Raw genomic sequence first — 16586 nt, 5'->3', positions numbered from 1 at the left:
TTTACAGTACAAGCATCCCTGCGGGTTCATTTTTCCCCCCTTTTCCTCCATGTTGCCAGTGTTCAATTCATTTACCTCAAGATTTCTGGTGCAGAGTAAAAGGCAGTTTTCTTCAACTGTCCTTTTCCCTCCCTTAGTTTTTGCTTCTTACAACTTTTACCAATTCAATGGGTCACAATTTTTCCTTTCCCCAACCTGATGAATCCCAGAAAACTCCATCATAGCCGTCGTTGCTCAAAAAAATCTGATTCTGGGCCTCTGGCTGCTGATGGGGTGTTTGTGTACTTTGTTGAAGAGATCCAACCCACCAGCAGAGAATTTGGAAGAAGCCAGACCTTCTTACCAGCAGGTATTGTCGTGAATCACGGGTTTTATTCCTCTGTCTTGTGTTCCTTGTCTTTCCAGCATAGTAACAGTTGTAGGGCAAGTATTTTGGTCCTTATGAACCGTGTAGCCTGGCTGCTAACTTGTAATTTTTTTCCTTTTTTTGTTTTTTGCTAGAAACAAACTTCTTAGATCAGCTGCCCTGTGAAGTGTTTAGCCCACTGGCCAGTAGGCACTGAGAATGGCATCATACTAGCTGAAAGATGACCAGGTAGCGAACCTTTTTTCTGCAGAACAAGAAAGACAGCAGCAGCAGTTACCCAACATCTGGCTTATTCAGTACTCTATTTTACTGTGTAATCAGCCTTTGTTTTGATACAGGAAGAAGAATAACACCACCCTGGTTGGTGAGTTCAGTGGGTTGCTAACATGGTTTCTATAGGTCCTTGATCGTGTCTAGAAAGCAGGTGAAGGGAGCTTCCTCTGAACAGTGTCATTTGAGCACATTTCAGTGAAACCCTGTAAGCCTGTGCTCTGTCTCCTGGAGGAAACAATACCAGGCTGGTGCTTTACAGTAATTTGAGGATATAAAAGCTCCCTTTTCAATAGCTGCAAGAGAAATGTGGGGAACTCAAAAAATGTGACAAAGTGGGAAAGGGTTAAGAGAAATGTCTCCTGGTCATCTTTGTCCAACCTTCCTCACCCACAGATGTGACAAGTAAGTCCTATGTGCATCTCCATCAGAAGCAGGAGGAAATTTTTGTATTGCCTTTTGTGTGTTGGGGGTGTAACCTAACAGTGTTTGGGATCAGAAGGAAGAGGATGGACTGTAGGATCCCTTGTGGTCTTGCTGCTTTGCTGCATGATGCTTTGCAAAGTATTTTACTTGTAAGTGTGCCTCAGTTTCCACATGTGATAGTAAGAAATACTGGCTGGTGAATAGAGAGATGTGACAAAGACAAGTTGCAGAGAAAGCCAACTTTGGGAACCAGATTTCATGCTAGGTCCTGCAGCTCGCACAAAACCCCCAACCCCATTAACTGTGTTCCCTGGAGCGAGCCGCCCCAGCCCCGTGTCTGGCTGTGCTCTGGAGCGGGAGCAGTGCAAGGCTACAGCACATGACCCAGCTGTAGCCACTGTCCCCTAACAGCCTGGGCCGCACAGCTGTGCGAGAGGAGCTGCTCCACCGCCCTGCAGCAGCCCGCCTCGGTCAGTTAGCCAGCTTGCCCTGGCTCGGAGGCAGACATTTTAGATCCGGCCTTTGCTCATTGCAACTCAGGTTCTTCGGGCAAGTAAGTGCTTTTTAATAACTGTGTTCTCTCTTGCTTTTGCCTTCAATAGAGCGGGAGAACTGGCTTCATTTCCAGTGGCTACCTCGCCCTGGTGTGGGGTTAGTTAGAAGGGTTGCCAGAAGGTCTAGCCTGATGCGTACTGGTGGAAGGAAGCATGGTATATGCTGGGCTGCTGCCTGGGGCAGGGAGGGGGCTGTGGAAAACCCCAGTCTCTGTCTACTCTGTTGCTTTCATTTGCAGTGCCTGCTACAGAAATGGATGCTGCCTTTGCTTTTCCTTTGGTGGGGCAGTGTGATGCTTGGGAAAACAAAGGCTAGACAGCAGGTCCAGAGTAGTTTTTGTTGCAAACCTGTTGTGTTAAAGTCAAGGTCTCCATGCTTGACTAGACCCTCCACACCCAGCAGGTTGCAGAGCACGTGTTTCCCAAGGACTTTGACAACAGGAAGCTTTGGAAGGTCCCTTCTGTGTCGTGGTGCTTTATGTTAAGCACAAATTGTGTGTGGTGGTGACCCCGCGCACCAAAAACTGATGTTAAGCTTGAGCTGAGAGTCTTCCAGCCTGGACTTGACCTCTCATACCATTGGGTGGTATGCAAGTGCAAAGCAAGAGAGGGGCTTGGCCTCAGGGGATTGAAAACGTAAATAAATGGATGCTGGGAGGTGAAACATAGGAAATGATTTACCTAAGGGCACAGGAGAGGGCTTCCAGCTTTCCTCATGTTCCCTTTTATCGTCTTATCCCCAGCCTATGCTGCTTCCTCAGGAGTCAGCCTCTGTAGGCACCTTTACAGCTATGTCCACCTATTATGCTGATGAAAGGCTGGCTCTTACCACTATGTACGATCCCAGAAAATGAAATAAAATAATGGAAATGTACCTAAGGTGAATTTGGGGGTATCAGGGAAGAGGGGAGATGGAGGGCAGGGCCCAACTCCTCCACTTGCTTGTGTGCTCTGAACTGCACACTTGTAGATTGAGGGGCTGGCATGGTCTCTCCCAGCTCAGGGAAAAAAACAATCCCATCCCCAAAAGGGAGCAAGCACTAACCTAATAAAGGCACCAGCTGGACGAAGGGAAAACCAGCTCTTTGGAAAAAAAAAAAAAAACCAACCTCCTTTCATTAGAAAAATAATATATTTCATCCAAATAAGGTAAAAATATTTGAAATGGGGCAGAAGTGAGCACTAGGCAGCATCTGTCAGGCCCTTTCTGAAAAGGGGAAGATTATTAAACTCAATTACAATTTATTTTTGTAAAGTGTCTTTGAGACTAAAAATCTCCCCAAATGCTTTGCAAGCACTGCTCAGGGGTTACTTACAATATGGAGCATCTTAGAAGAACACCCCTGTTTTCCCACCAAGCGCTTCTTTTCTGCATCTGCTGAAGGATTTAACCCTTCAAGACTTTTTTTTTCTATATTTGCACAAATAATGAGAGATGTTTTATGATGCTGGCTGCAAGAACATGCCCGGAGAGGAGTGTGGGGGGATTTGACATTGTATTTTTTTCTGTTTTAGGTAAAATACTTGCTTTTCTTTAGGACCGTGTCTCCTGAGTGAGAAGGTGATTGGCTGGATAGGGCTGATTCAAAGGAGCCAGAAGTACAACTGGCTTATTTGTTGCCTATTTTTCTTTTTGTGTCTGTCATTTTGCCAGCCTGCTTGTCTGTCTGTCAGTCAGTTTGTCTCCTTGGCGTGTCTATTTTGTACGGCATCCCTGTTGGTTTTTCAGTCTTCCATCATGCCGGCCTGTCTCCCAATGCCTAACGCTCTTTCCAACACTTCAGAAACAGACTGCTTCCAACTTTATCTCTCTGCCTCTGTAAGCTAGTACCGAGGTTTTATCTGTGTGGAGCTAGAGTAACACCTCTTTAAAATTAATTTCTTTAACTGATTAATTAAGCCAGAGCAAATTCTTGTGTGGACATTCTTCCATCTCTTTGAACAGATGTGCTTTACTTAAGCAGTTTCACCTGATACATGCATGCACAAAAGACTGTGTGCTAAATTGCTGCAGCTTTTCTGTGCAGATGAACTATTCTTTGCTTCCTGCCCTCTTACAGTATCAACAGCAGACTTCATCTCTGCATGCCTGTTTGCCTGCTTACTTGTATGTTTTTGTGTCCGTGCATTGCTGTACAGTAATATCAACGCTTCTACTGCAGCAGCCAGCAAGTTTTGGGTGTGAGATGGAGGTTGGGGTTCCCTGTTCCTTCACAGTCTCTTCTGTTCCCCAGAATGAGCTAGGTGCAGCCTGATGTTTCAACTGAATCTGGAACATCACACTATTGCATCTGTTTGTTACCTTTTTTTTCCCAACTCTAAAAACCGCAGGCAGAGTCTGCTAATTTGTGTAAAATAGAGAAGCGCAGTGAATGCCCCTGGCAGCGTGCGTCCCCTCTGCAGTTCGGCAGAGGGGATGCGGAGGGGCAGCAGCTGTGTCGGCTGCAGGGAACCACCTCTGCACCGGGGGCTGTGTTAGCGGCCTCGCTGCAGGGCGCAGGCAGGTAGCTACGGCGTCGCCTCCAGCCACGGGCCAGGGCTGGTTCCCTTCCATCTTGTGGGCACAACTGGCTCTAGCCGAGAGGCGACTTGCAGGGTTAGTGCCTGGTAGCTGAATGAACGAGCTTGCTTCCCTGTGAGGGGCTCTCTAACTTGCTTTGGCCGCAGACCAAATGGCTTGCTTTTATCCTCGTCAGTGTTTCGGACTGGAGAGCTCTGACGTTTAGGCAGAGCTTGGCTGTGGCCTGGGATCACAGGGGGGTCCTAGGGGCTGCCGGTGACAGCAAGGGCTTGGGGCAAATGCTGTCGGTAGCTGGCTTCACAGCGAGAGCACAAGGCAGCACCCTGCCCTGTGGGAAGGGAAGGGGGCAGGGAAAGGCTCAGTCTGCCTGTCAGATAAATTGTCGTCTGTTTACTTAAATCCTCAGTGTTTCTTCATTTGTTTGTTTAAGAGTTTCCCTGCCAAAAAAGAGCAAAAGGAAGGAGGGAAGCTGCCTCTGTTGGCCACCCTTCCTCAGCCAGGATGGGTCCGGGGCACTTCAGGGGCAAGAGCAGGACTAGGGGCCAGAGCACCCTGCCTTCCCCAGGTGAGATGAAGGGATCTGCCTCTGGAGGGGCCGTGTTCCTAACTTCTGCACAAACGCTTGGGCCTTGTAAGGGAAGATGCATGTTAGGGACTCCAGTGAGCCCGTTTCTTGTCCCTAGGCTGGCATGAAGAACTTGTCAGCCCTTCTAACACCTACCGTACCTACAAATGCTATTCAGTGCCTTTCTCCCCTCTTTGCCCTCACCCCTTCGGTAGAGATTGTTGCCTCCAGAGTTAGGTGTTGTCAGCTTTCAGGTACAGGTAAAGGTTGTTCAAGACAGCAGACAGAGACCCAAAAAGCAGGAGCTTCCTGCCTGAATGTTGCATTTCCACCTAACAGTGTCTGCAGCAGAGGGACTCAAAAGCATCTTGCCTATCCTTACCTTTTTATAGCCGTAAAACGTACCGGGCATAGTCAGTATCACACATGCCGTTCCTTCACATGCTAGTGCACGCTTCCACCGAAGCTGGCATACTTTCCTTGTCCCCGCACCAGTATTAGGCAAACCTGTGTATTTTGCTGTAGCTATGCATGTGCAAGCCTTGTGTACAGATACATTCATGCATGCTCTCACTCTTTCCAAGTTTGGTCATACCAAACTCAGTTCTGCCTTGATTTGTAGAGAAAGACAGAAATTATTCATATATATGTGTGTGTGTATGCGCGCGCATGTGTATGTGAAACTCCAAAAACATTCTCAACAATCTAAATGCTTTTTTTTGTTTGGAATGGGTACAAGCTGCTCATTGACTTTCAGAGAAGTCTTTAAAGTTCATGCTGCCCTTGAAGATGATGTGAGATTTTTATTGTCATGTTCGAAAGCTTCAGTCTTCTATGCAGATTGCATGCAGATTGGGAGGGGGACGGGGGGAAGAGATTTGGTTATAACTCCTTTCCTTCCCTTTCCCCAGGAGCTGCTTCTTTAAAAGGGCTTCCCATGCTCTTCAAAAAAGGTACCTGCAGGTTTGCGAACACAATTCTCTGCCTGTGTGCGACAGCCCACAAGTGCAAATGCAAAACTCAGCTGTGACGCAAGCCATTGACGCAGCCTGTATGTACCATGTAGCAGGATTGTTGGTTCAGAACCTTACTTATTGGAAAGGGCTTGTGCAGAACTGTGAAGGAAATTTTAGAGGTCAAGTGACAGTCTTAGCTTTCAACATTTGGTCCACAATGTCTTGTTCACTTCTGTGTCATAATACTTCTCTCTTGCTTTGTGTTATACCCAGTGCCCAGTGAAAATGTTTTTTTCCAGGAAGTCTCAAGGCATTTATTATCTATTAGCTAGTTGTTTTCTGTTAATGGCTGGTTTCTATCTTGGCTCCCATTCCTGAGCAACATGGACAGTACCAAAAGCTGGCTCACTTAATTTTTTTCTCCATTGTGTGAATGTTTTCTTTCCCCTTTTTTGTCTTCTGTCAAAATTTCTACTTCTGGCCTCTTGTCCTGTTACAGGGAGGAGAATGTGTTAGAATAACTCTTGATAGTCTTCCATGTGAGCTAGGAGTGTCCAGTCCTGCCGCCCGATCAGAGGCATGCCCTATTTTCTCACCAGTAGGGCTTCCTAAAGCTGCAGCAGCACATGCGTACTTCCCCTTTCCCATGGATTCCCCTGAAACTGGGCTCCTGTGGGTATCTCAGCCACACTCATACCCAGGGACTTGACCACTGCTCTTCTATGCTAAAATCCTGCTCAGTTCCACATTTGATTCTCTAATCTAGAGGTCTAAAGATGGGCTTATTTAACAGACCTATTTCCCTAGCAAGCCTCCAGGTCTTTCTTAATGTCATTATGCCTTAGGACGGCAGTGCTGAGCATTGATCCTTGCAAGCTGTAAGTTATGCCCAGGGTGTTGTGCGTCATAACAGCTGCTTTTCCTCTGTACCAGTAAGCATCAGAATTCTGAATTTCCTTCTGTCTGGGTGTAGGAGGCATTGTGCTGCTAGAGTAAATATCCTCCCAGAGTCAGACATGCTTTACTGCATTCTGTACTCAGCTGAGCAAGCTATGAGGAGTGTTTCGCTGGGCACGTGCACCAGCTCTGCACACCTGATGGTGTGGCTCAGGGATGACCGCTGGCTGCCCTACACTGACTGCTCTGCATTCTGGTCTTCACAGCTCCCTGGGAGATGGCGGCTTGACTAAAGGGGAGTTAAGTTTGGAGCTGATAAGAGCTCGTAAGAAAAAGATTCCTGCAAATTAAATGAATGCCTACCACAGTATGAAAACTGTTCATGTAGGTCTGGGATATAAGGAGAGGTGTAACGCAACGTATTAATTTCCTAGTAATCCCTTGCTAGACTGTCTGTGAGAAGCACTTGGATGAATAGCGATGGTCGGCTTTCTGAGCCACCATGATGGCTATTACCTTCATTTTTGGCCAACACTGATAAGCTGCTATCTTTTTTTCTGTCCTTGTTGGTCCTTATGGCTCCAGCAAGGACAGGTCTCCATGTGCTAAGGCTGGACTAGGCATGTTTGGTTAATGACATTTAAAAACCAGGATGACTGAAAGCAGCAGCAGAACCGTCTGGTCTCCCATTCTTTGTCCTAGAATACCTTGAACGCTGCTCGTTCACGTTCGAGGCAAGTGAACTTTTGCTGCCTCTATTGGTTTAAAGTTGTGAATTGTTTGGAGAGGGGGAAAGCAGTGCTCCTCTGGTTGAGTTTTATGTTTGGGCTGGTGCCAAGGGATACGCCTGCTGTGGGTGCTGCAGAAGACTTGGTAGTGTGTTGAAAAGTGGAGCTCCAGTGTCTTATGTAAAACAGGCAGTGTAGTTTTGTGGCTATGTCTGTAACTGTAGGGTCCTTCACTAACAAAAATTGCTCTTACAGTGGTATGCTTGATGTAATCAAAGTATAATAGCAGCAGCAACTGCCCAGTTTTTGTCCTGAGTTTAGAACAAGCAGCCTCGCTGGGTGTCTGCTGCTTTCCATGGCTCACCGGCTCACCGACTGCAGGAGCTGGATGGAGAGCAGTGTCACCAGCTGCGAGGGCTCGGAATGAATGCAGTAGTGAGGCTTTGATTTGTTCAGCTTGCAGCTTCTCCCATGACTTAGCCATTCTTTTATGACGTGCAGTCAGAGTTGCACAGAGAGCAGGCAAGTTCCAGCAAGAGCTTTCAAGCAGTGAGTCGTGTCGTTCACGTCCCCTGTCCCCCCCCGGAAACAGAGTCATGTAAATATCCCATGTGCTGTGGGCAGAGCTCCAGCGAGAACAAACCTCTGTGCTGCAAGGTCGGATTAGGAGCGTGTTCAGATAATGACATCTGAAAATGGGATGGCTGGGAGCTGCAGCAGAGCAACGAAGGGGCTTTGAAAGAGAGAGGAGCCTAATCCTCTCTGCTAATAAGGAGGCAGCTGCTGCCAATGCATCAGGCTTGGCAAGCGCTGCTTTGCTGCTCCTGGGTTCTCTGCCGGGTGGCAGAGACATGCAAACACCCAGCTGCTTTGAGATGGTAGGAGAAGAGCTACACAGGAGGGGTTTGCTTTGCTTTCTTTGAGTAAAACAAGAACTTTGACATAGCTCTTCCCCCCCATGCCCAACAGCACCTTGGCAGGACAGGCATCAGAGCAGTGTTTTGTGCCAGACCAGTGGCTAGGAGCAGATCATCTGGCACTGCAGAGGCTGTGAGCGAGTCTAAGAGAGGATGGGTACACAGACACCCCAACATGGGCCACTGGGGCAGAACCAGTTGCATTTCCAGGGCACTCAAGCCCAGCCTCACCAGGAAGGCAGCTGGATGGGGCTGGCTGCGCAGGCTTCATGCCTCACCAGTAGAGGAGCGGGGGGAGGGCATGGGGGGGGGGGGGGTAAACACCCAACATAGGGGCAGCTCTTGTGCAGAGTTATGGCTTGCTGTACGTACAAATTTCCACAAGGACTGTGTGCTTGCAGTAATCTTCCACTGAGGGGTGAGTACTTGGGGGGGGAACAGATGATTGGCATAACCTGGCAGATAGCGCGAGGGCAGCTGCTTTAGAGCACATGAAGTAGTGCTGTGACCACCACCCCCCCCCCCCTCCCCCAAGTAACTTGCTTGCTTCCTTGTAAAATGGCATCTACTGCCTGTCCCCACGTGCCTCGGTCAGAGCAGGGATGCTGGTGATGAAAGGCTGTTCTAGCCCCACCTCCGGTGTGGAAGTGCCCAGGCCTGGGACGAGTCTTGGCCAGGAGAATGGTGGGGACAAGCTGTATTGAGCGTGCAGTGGTTTTATCTAATCTGTTGTTCCTTTACAGTCAGCACTCATGACTGCTGGGTCAGTTGTACCAAGGCAGTGTTGCGTCGCACCGTGGCTGTCAGGACGCCCTCTTGCCTCGAAGACTTTTTCATCCCAGATGGCAGTCGCCATACTTCGCAAGCGCACGGTGGATGCAAGTTTCTGCAGCAGGAAAAAGCTATGGAGTGGCCAGGTAAGGAGTGCTTTCTTTCAGCTCTTTGATGCGTGGCATACAGCTTTATGTGGTCTTGCTAAGTTCTGTCAAAGTTTATGGCGTCACCACTGCATTTTAGTGGAGATTAGTAGATTTATTAGTCCCCACCCCCTCTGTGCAGACAGGCTGTTTCATTCATGTTCCTAATCTCTCTTTGCGTTAGGGTGAGAGTCAAATATCTCTTGATTTAGTGGGCTTTGAATGTCATTGTAAGGTTTCCAGTGGGTTACAGCAAGCACAGCTCCACCATGGATCCCAGTCCACCACCCTGAGTTTGCAGGCCAAGGTAGGAAGGGTAAAGTCAAAATGTGAGCAGTCACAGCTCTAATTCCAGGTCCCAGTTTAGCAAATTGTGGCAATGTAAGCATCACTTCTGTCAGGGGCCCCGATGAGCGCTTCAAATAAAACTACAGAGCTGCTTAAAAAGCTTGAGGCCAGAGTCCACATAGAGAGAACTCCATTCCTACTGCACTTACTGCCTTAGTGCGAGTGCTAAAACCGTGGCAGTTAAAATGGGTGCAGGGCCATTTCCAGGACTGCGGGGCTTTGAAAGACCCAAACTGCTCCAAGGGTTGTTAGCTCTTAAAAAAATAAAAACACCTCCTCAGTCAAGAAGACAACTTGATCACTTGAAACTTTGGGGTTTTTTTTTTTTCCAGTTTTTATTGAGTGAAAATGTCAAACCTTGCATCAGTCATGCAAAAAAAAAAATCAAATAAATAAAACACATATATTAAATTTCTAATAGCACTAAATTCAAGTGGAAAAATATTCAGTTCTTAATAACGCAGGTGCTGAAGAGACCAGATTCAAGTAAATCAGAGCACACCATCCTGTTTAGGGTGTTTTTTTTTCACTTTCTGCATTTTTGTCTCAAAACCTATATATATATCTATATATCTATATATATGTATATACATATAGATATATACACACACACATATATATGTGCATACATATTATTTTTATATTTATATATATACACATACATATTTATAAAACATTAAAAAGAGCATTGGTGGTTCAAGCATTTATTTCCCCCCCTCCCCCACGGAAAGAAAAAAAAAAACAACAACAAAACAAAAAAAATTACACATTTAAAATTCAAAATGAGCTAGCAATGGCTTATAGTCCTAGTGTGCAATATGGATATTACAAAAGGCTAGAATCCTCCCTCTTTGTCTTTTTTTTTCATTTTTGTTTTTTAAAGTTTTTTTTTTTTGCTACATTGGAAAATTTTTTTTAATTTTTTTTTTGTTTTCTTTACAAAATTCCTTCCACGCAGACTTTAATCCAGTTGAGTTTGTGGCTAGAATGAACAATCTAGTCAATAGGTTTTATTTCATTTTTTTTGCTCTTCAGCAGTGAATGGTAGCAGAATCAGGAGGGTCCATCTCAAGGTTTATTTTGTTTGGTTTTTATCTTGTTTTGGACAGAATCGTTCCATTTCCTCTCTCCTCTTCCCCCCTCCTCATACAGTTAGTTGGATCTCCCTCTCTTTCTCTGGTCATTCTTTTAAGCACATATTTCAATCGTATTGTATTAACAGTCCTATTGATATGATAGCTTGAAGTGAAAAAACCGCCTGGCTGCAATAGGGGTCTTTGTGCTGTTGAGGCCTTCGTTCAGAAAAGCACTTAAGCATGGGCTTAAACCTGTGCCTGTTCAGAAAGCATCTGCTTAAGAGTTTTGCTGAATTAAAGCCTTAACATGGCAGAATAAAAAGATGGGTTTAACTTTCTTGACTTTTTGTTGTTGTTGTTGCGAATAGAGACATAGTAAGAGCTTTACAGAAACAAGACTTGGAGAAGGTTGAGTGAGACGCGCTCTGGGGGTAGGGCCAGCCTGCGGGGCGGCCCGGTCTGGAAGGGCAGAGTGGCCACCGTCCTGGGAGGGTATCTGACCTGCGCGGGTGTCGCTTCAGCAGCAGCCCGTTGGGGAAAAAAACCTCATTCCCTGTGCCAGCTCCTGGAGAAGAGGTGATAGAAGCTTGGGAGACAGGCTGAGATGTTAGGGAGAAGTAGGGTGCCTTGGGGGAGAAAATGGTGTGCATAGATAAACACAGGCCCTTCTGGCACACTCGGTCGCGCAGAAGGACATGTGGAACAGGGCCCCGTTCCAGCGCGGATCCTGGTGCAGTTGCGCTGGCCGCACCTGCCTAAAGCTGCCTCCTGGGATGATGGATTACGTCCAGCGCCAACCAAAGTGGGCCGGCGTTAGCAGAGCTACTGGTAGATCTTCTACCCCTTTTCTCCACACACTTCTGCTTTCTCCCACTGTTGTGCAGTGATTCTGTCAGTGGAGTCTGGTGAGATAGCAAAGGGGAGAAGTAAAAACACTACGTCCCGGCGCAGGTTCCCAGCTCCAAGGAGCAGGGAAACAGCCTGTCTATCCTGAACGGAAACAAGCGGCCCAAGTGAGCCCCGTGCCTTGCCACTGAAACCAGACTCCCCCCGCGCCTTCAGCGTTAATGATGCTCACAGGCAGGTTTCATGAAACCTTGCAGGATGTTGTATTGAAGGCAGTAGGCTCGATCCTGCTCCCACAAAAGTCACCGAGATACATCACGTCCATTTCAGTGGTACAAAATAAACACATCTGTTTTGCAAGATGCGGCTTGTGTTACATCCAAGGATTCCTCTTGGAGCCCATCACCATACTATCTAAGTAGCTGAATATGGGAAAAATGTACAAGTATAGAACCTGCAGCAAATGCCATTAAAGTAAAATATTTTTTGCCCTGTCCCATTTCGAGGAATTCCAGGGCCTCATTCCCTCACTCTGCCCCAGGAACATGAGCTTCATTATATTCAAGAATGGGGTCGTGCTAGAAAACACACGGTTGAGGGCAGGGGATATACCAAACAAAACAAAAACAAACAAACAAAACCCCTATAAAAATAAAAGCCACACAAATAGCTGATAGAGGAAAAGAACTCCAAAGAATTAAATATACTACAAACTAGTAATAACAATATTTCATTTGTTTTGTTTTCATTTGTTTCATCTCTACAAAATTCAAGTTAGAATTCGGAATCGTGCAGCTCCGGTCAGTGCTAGGAGTGTGAAGTCAGCCTCAAACCGTAGCATTAAGGCCCCCCCCCCCCCCGCCACCCCTACAAACAAACACTACATTGAAGGGAAAAAAAAAAAAAAAAAAAAAAAAAGAAAAAAAAAGAAGAAAGAAAAAAAAAATTGCACACAATTAACCATATCTAAGGGCTATCCAGAAGGCAGGTGACCCCCCTCCCCCCCCATCCCCCTGGCATTGGTGGTTTCTCTTTTGTTCTATATATAGTAATAACCTTTACAGGAAAAATACTGTACAACTTTTTTTTTTTTTTCCTTTCCTTTTGAAACATTATCTGAACATTCTGTCCCCACATTTACACAGCTGAGCTGCTTGTTTATAAATCAGACCTGATCTGCACCAGTTCCTTAGGGAAATAATTAAAAAAAAACCAACAAACCCCACCAAACCCACCAACCTAAACTTCTTGAGGCCTTTATCTGTTCAGGGTGAAAACAAATTACAGGGATCCCTTGGAGCTGAAGTGCTCATGGAGTTGGGGCGGGGGGGAAGGGGCGCCTGCATGATGTTAAAAAAAAAAAAACAATTAGGTTTTTTTTTTAAAAAGGGACAAACTTCAGACACAAGGAACCTTTTGCTAGGCTGGTATACTTACAAACTGGCACTGAAATAACTATTATCAGAATTAATTCATACAGCTAGTCCTGCTGGAGCCCAGGTGTATGTAGACAAGCCCTCTCTCACAGACTCAGGCGAGGATTTGGGGTCAAACAGCTACTGTCTCCCCTGTCAGAGTCCGGGACAGTATCCTGTAGTGTGTGTTCCCAGACCGGGCTGGGAAAAGAGTGCAGGGAAGAGCTTGTAACCAGGGCAAAGCCCAAGCTTCTGGAGGTGGCAGGTCTCAACACAGTATAGACGCATTTGCTTATGCAGTGCCCAAGCTATTAGCCCTACTTGGCAAAATTTATCAGCATGGACCCAGAAATGCATTAATTCTTAGCTGGACTACACCCTGGCCTCAGCTAGCGTCTCCCCCCGTCTTTGAGTTCCCTGTGCTGCGTAGGTTGCAGCGGCCTCATGTTTTGTAGCTGCAAAAACCGTGACTGGGCCAGTAGCTACACAGGTGCTGCAGAACAGTGTTGCCCCCCCGCAGTGCTGAGCAAAAGAGATCCCCCAGTCAGAGCAGGACATCCCGCAGTGGGATCCTGAATGTTTGCCTGCCTTCTCCTCCCTCTTCAGCGGTGCCTTCACCCTCTCCCAGAAGTCACCAGAGATCCGAATCAGTCCATGCAGAAGGACAGACTTGCCCATCCCCAGCGAAAGGCTGGGGACGAGCGCTTGGGGACATACCTGTCATTGTACGACTGCTCGGGTCAGAGAGCAAGTAGTATTTTCAAGGCTGCTTTAATGGCTAGGACGCTCTTCTGTGAGCACGGTGCTCCTTGTGCTGCACCGTGGGACAGAGTGTCAGCTCACAACCTCCTGAGATGGGGATACTGAAGCACCACAAAAACGCCTCGCCCTCAACAGAGAGGAAGCACCTGGGGGTTGGGATGAGATGGAACTGGCTGGGCAATTAACCCCAGTCCTCCAGTGTGACAGACCCTTGAACTGCCCGCTGCGTTCTTCCCAAGTTACTTCAGCTAAATCCCTACAGGCAGAACAGCAGGCATGAGAGGAGGTGTCCTACAGAGAAAGTGTAGACTGAGAAAGTTTTACAGTATAAATAGCATTCAAAATTATTATCATTAATAGTAAAAAGGATCTGGAAGAACAGAGGAGTGTCCCATTCCCACCCCTGCTCATTCATTAATGCGTCCTCATTTATGTGACAATAAATACCCACTCCCACCCTTGCTGTCTGATGCCATTCATTTAATGCTGGAGAAAGAAGGGGGGAGGGGTGGAGAGAGAGAGCGAGCGCGCGCACCCCTCACCCCCTCCTTCCCACTGGCAAAAGCTGAGCTAGCTGTCTTTGTGACACCAATTCCTTGAATTTTATATATGTGTGTGTGTGTGTACATTATATATAGAGAGAGAGACACACACACAAATATATATTTCTAAAATTCATTACCTGTTGTTCCCACCCACCCCCCTCCAAGAAGTGGAGATTATTATTAATATCGTACAACTGAAAACATGGAAAAAATAAAACCCAGAAAGAAAAATGGGGGGATAGAGCCCCACCCATAACAAAGGGTCCCCAGATGGGCACAGGCCCCACGCACCATGCAGGGAGCAAGGAGAAGCAGCTGGTACCCTCAAGGTTCGTGTCCGTACAAAAGGGTATTTTTTTGCTGCATCCTGCCCCCATGTTCTGTGATCTGCAGAAGGAAGGGATGCAGCACCAGTCCTGCTGCGAGCCTGACTCTCTTATGGGGCCTGTGGAGGAGCATGGGTTTCCTTCCTTCCTCTCTCTCTCTCTCGTGTGTGTGGCATGGAGTTTGTTTTTTCACTTGCCATCCCAATCTTTGTTCTTGCCTCATACGGGGTCCTCTTAGTAATTCTGTGTTAAGAGCAAAACCAGACCACTGCCGCTGATGTCTCTTAAGATTAAGGAGAAGCTGCTGGAGCAACGGTAGAGGCTGGGGCAGCAGCTGGAGCTGGGGCAGGAGTTGGGGCTGGAGTAAGGGCTGGCTCGCCCTGCGGCCTGGAAGCATCACCATGTTCTGTGGAAGAAGCAGCCTCCTGTGGTTCTCCATCTTCTTTAGTGGCCAGGCCCTCAGGGTCAGGCAGCGATTCTTCAGAATCTGTGTTCAGGTCTTCCTCTTCGTCATCCTCCTCCTCGTCGTCATCATCCTCCTCCTCTTCATCATCCTCCTCTTCTTCATTCATCTCCTCCTCATCATCCTCTTCATCCTCTTGGGAAGAGTCATCCTCATCCTCCACATCACCAGAGCCAGATGCCGCCGCCCGCCTCTCCTGAGGTGCGGTCCCGGCTCTGCTCGGTGATGGACCTTCAGTGACTTCTGACTGCTTCTTGCTGAGGTCCAGGGAATCATTGAGGCCCACGCCAGCCGCGTTCTGCAGGAAGAAGAGGGAGCTGTTGTTGTCAGTGCTGAGGTTGAGGGAACTGTCCAGGTTGATGGAAGAGTTCTGGATGTCATACTCGAGAGTGGAGTGGGCAAGGCCCTCAGGGCCAGGAGAGATGGCAGGAAGCTCCCCTCGCTCCTGCTTCTCGTGTTTGCGCTTGTGCGAGTCCATCTGTGACATGCCCACCACCGTGTGTTTGCAGCCAGGATAGGTGCAATGGAAGTGGGAGCACTTGAGTTTGTACTTGCAGTCAGGCACCTCGCAGTCCACGCTTGAGCTGAACTGGCAGAAGCCAGCAGCACTGATGACGTCCTGCTTGCCGTGGTGCTTACGGTGGGCTGTCACCTTAGTGCTGTCAGTGCAGCGGAAGCCACAACGCAGACAGTGGAAGTGTGTGCTATTGCCAGAGAACTGACAGTCTGGGAAGTTGCAACTCAGTGAAGACTTGAAGCGTTTGAAATCATCCAATACCAGGTTGTCAACACGATCGTGATGCTGGGCGTGCTTATACATGTGGGTACGGCCACAGAACTTGTAGCCACAATTCTCCCGTGTGCAGTGGTAGTGAGTAACCTTGAGAGAGAATTGGCAGCTGGAGTCCTTGCAGTCCTCGTAGAGGTCATAGCGCCGAAATCCCTCCAGCATCATCCCTTCATCCAGCATCTTGCGTGAGGATGCGGTCTTGCGGCGCTTGCCAAATGGGGACATGTCCTCAATAATCCAGAAGCGTTTTTTGGCCCCCGAGGCAGTTGGCATAGTGATGGTATTCCCTGAGGAGAAAAAGCAAAGAGTGGTGTTGCTGACAGCCAGGTCTCTCTTCATCTCCTAACCACCCTGGCAAGCTCTGCATTTGCCAAGACACAGTGCTGCAAGTGTTCCCACCCAGCAGCTCATCCCTCAAGCTCTAACTAAGACTGAACTCTGGGATCGTGGGCTGGCTGATGCCTGCTGGACGTGGCTTCCTCGATTTTCAGCATATCCCACCTTGCCTCTAATTGCCGCTCTTGTATATTGGTATTGTCCAAATGCTAACTGTTGCATCTCTGTTTTGCTGCTCTCAGTTTCTCCTGCTGCTTAGTTAATGTCTAGTTCTATTTCCTCAAATCAGACTTTAATACAGAGGAGCTGGCTTGTTCCAGTCCAAGGACTGAGGTGTTTTACTGTAGCTCACTGGGGTTGAAGTGGTAAAAGAGTTTAAGCATGCTAAAAACTGGTACATGTATACCATTTTCCCCTATCCAGGCTCTTGTAATACGCTACAATTGCCCAAGGACAGGCAGGAAGTGAAGGAAGATCCCGTGCCTGATTAAAACTGCAAGGGGGGGAATTTATAGAAATAGGATGGACTTTGGCCAGGAGACTGCAACATCCCTCACTGTA

At 47.6% G+C, this 16586-nt stretch overlaps 1 protein-coding gene across 1 annotated transcript in view; it reads right to left on the bottom strand.

Moving 5' to 3' along the window:
* Positions 1 to 14726: 14726 nt before the first annotated feature.
* The window catches only part of CASZ1 (castor zinc finger 1), a 52422-nt gene continuing 50562 nt past the window's right edge, over positions 14727 to 16586 (bottom strand). Inside the window, exon 19 of the mRNA XM_075721728.1 lies at positions 14727 to 15976. Within this exon, the coding sequence (XP_075577843.1) occupies positions 14727 to 15976 (1250 nt within the window). The remainder of the gene's footprint in view (positions 15977 to 16586) is intronic.

Source organism: Pelecanus crispus, chromosome 15 (assembly GCF_030463565.1).
Source record: "Pelecanus crispus isolate bPelCri1 chromosome 15, bPelCri1.pri, whole genome shotgun sequence".
In the NCBI taxonomy this organism is placed as follows: Eukaryota; Metazoa; Chordata; class Aves; order Pelecaniformes; family Pelecanidae; genus Pelecanus; species Pelecanus crispus.
Note: the sequence above shows the minus strand (reverse complement) of the source record. Positions and strands in the feature narration are given on the sequence as shown.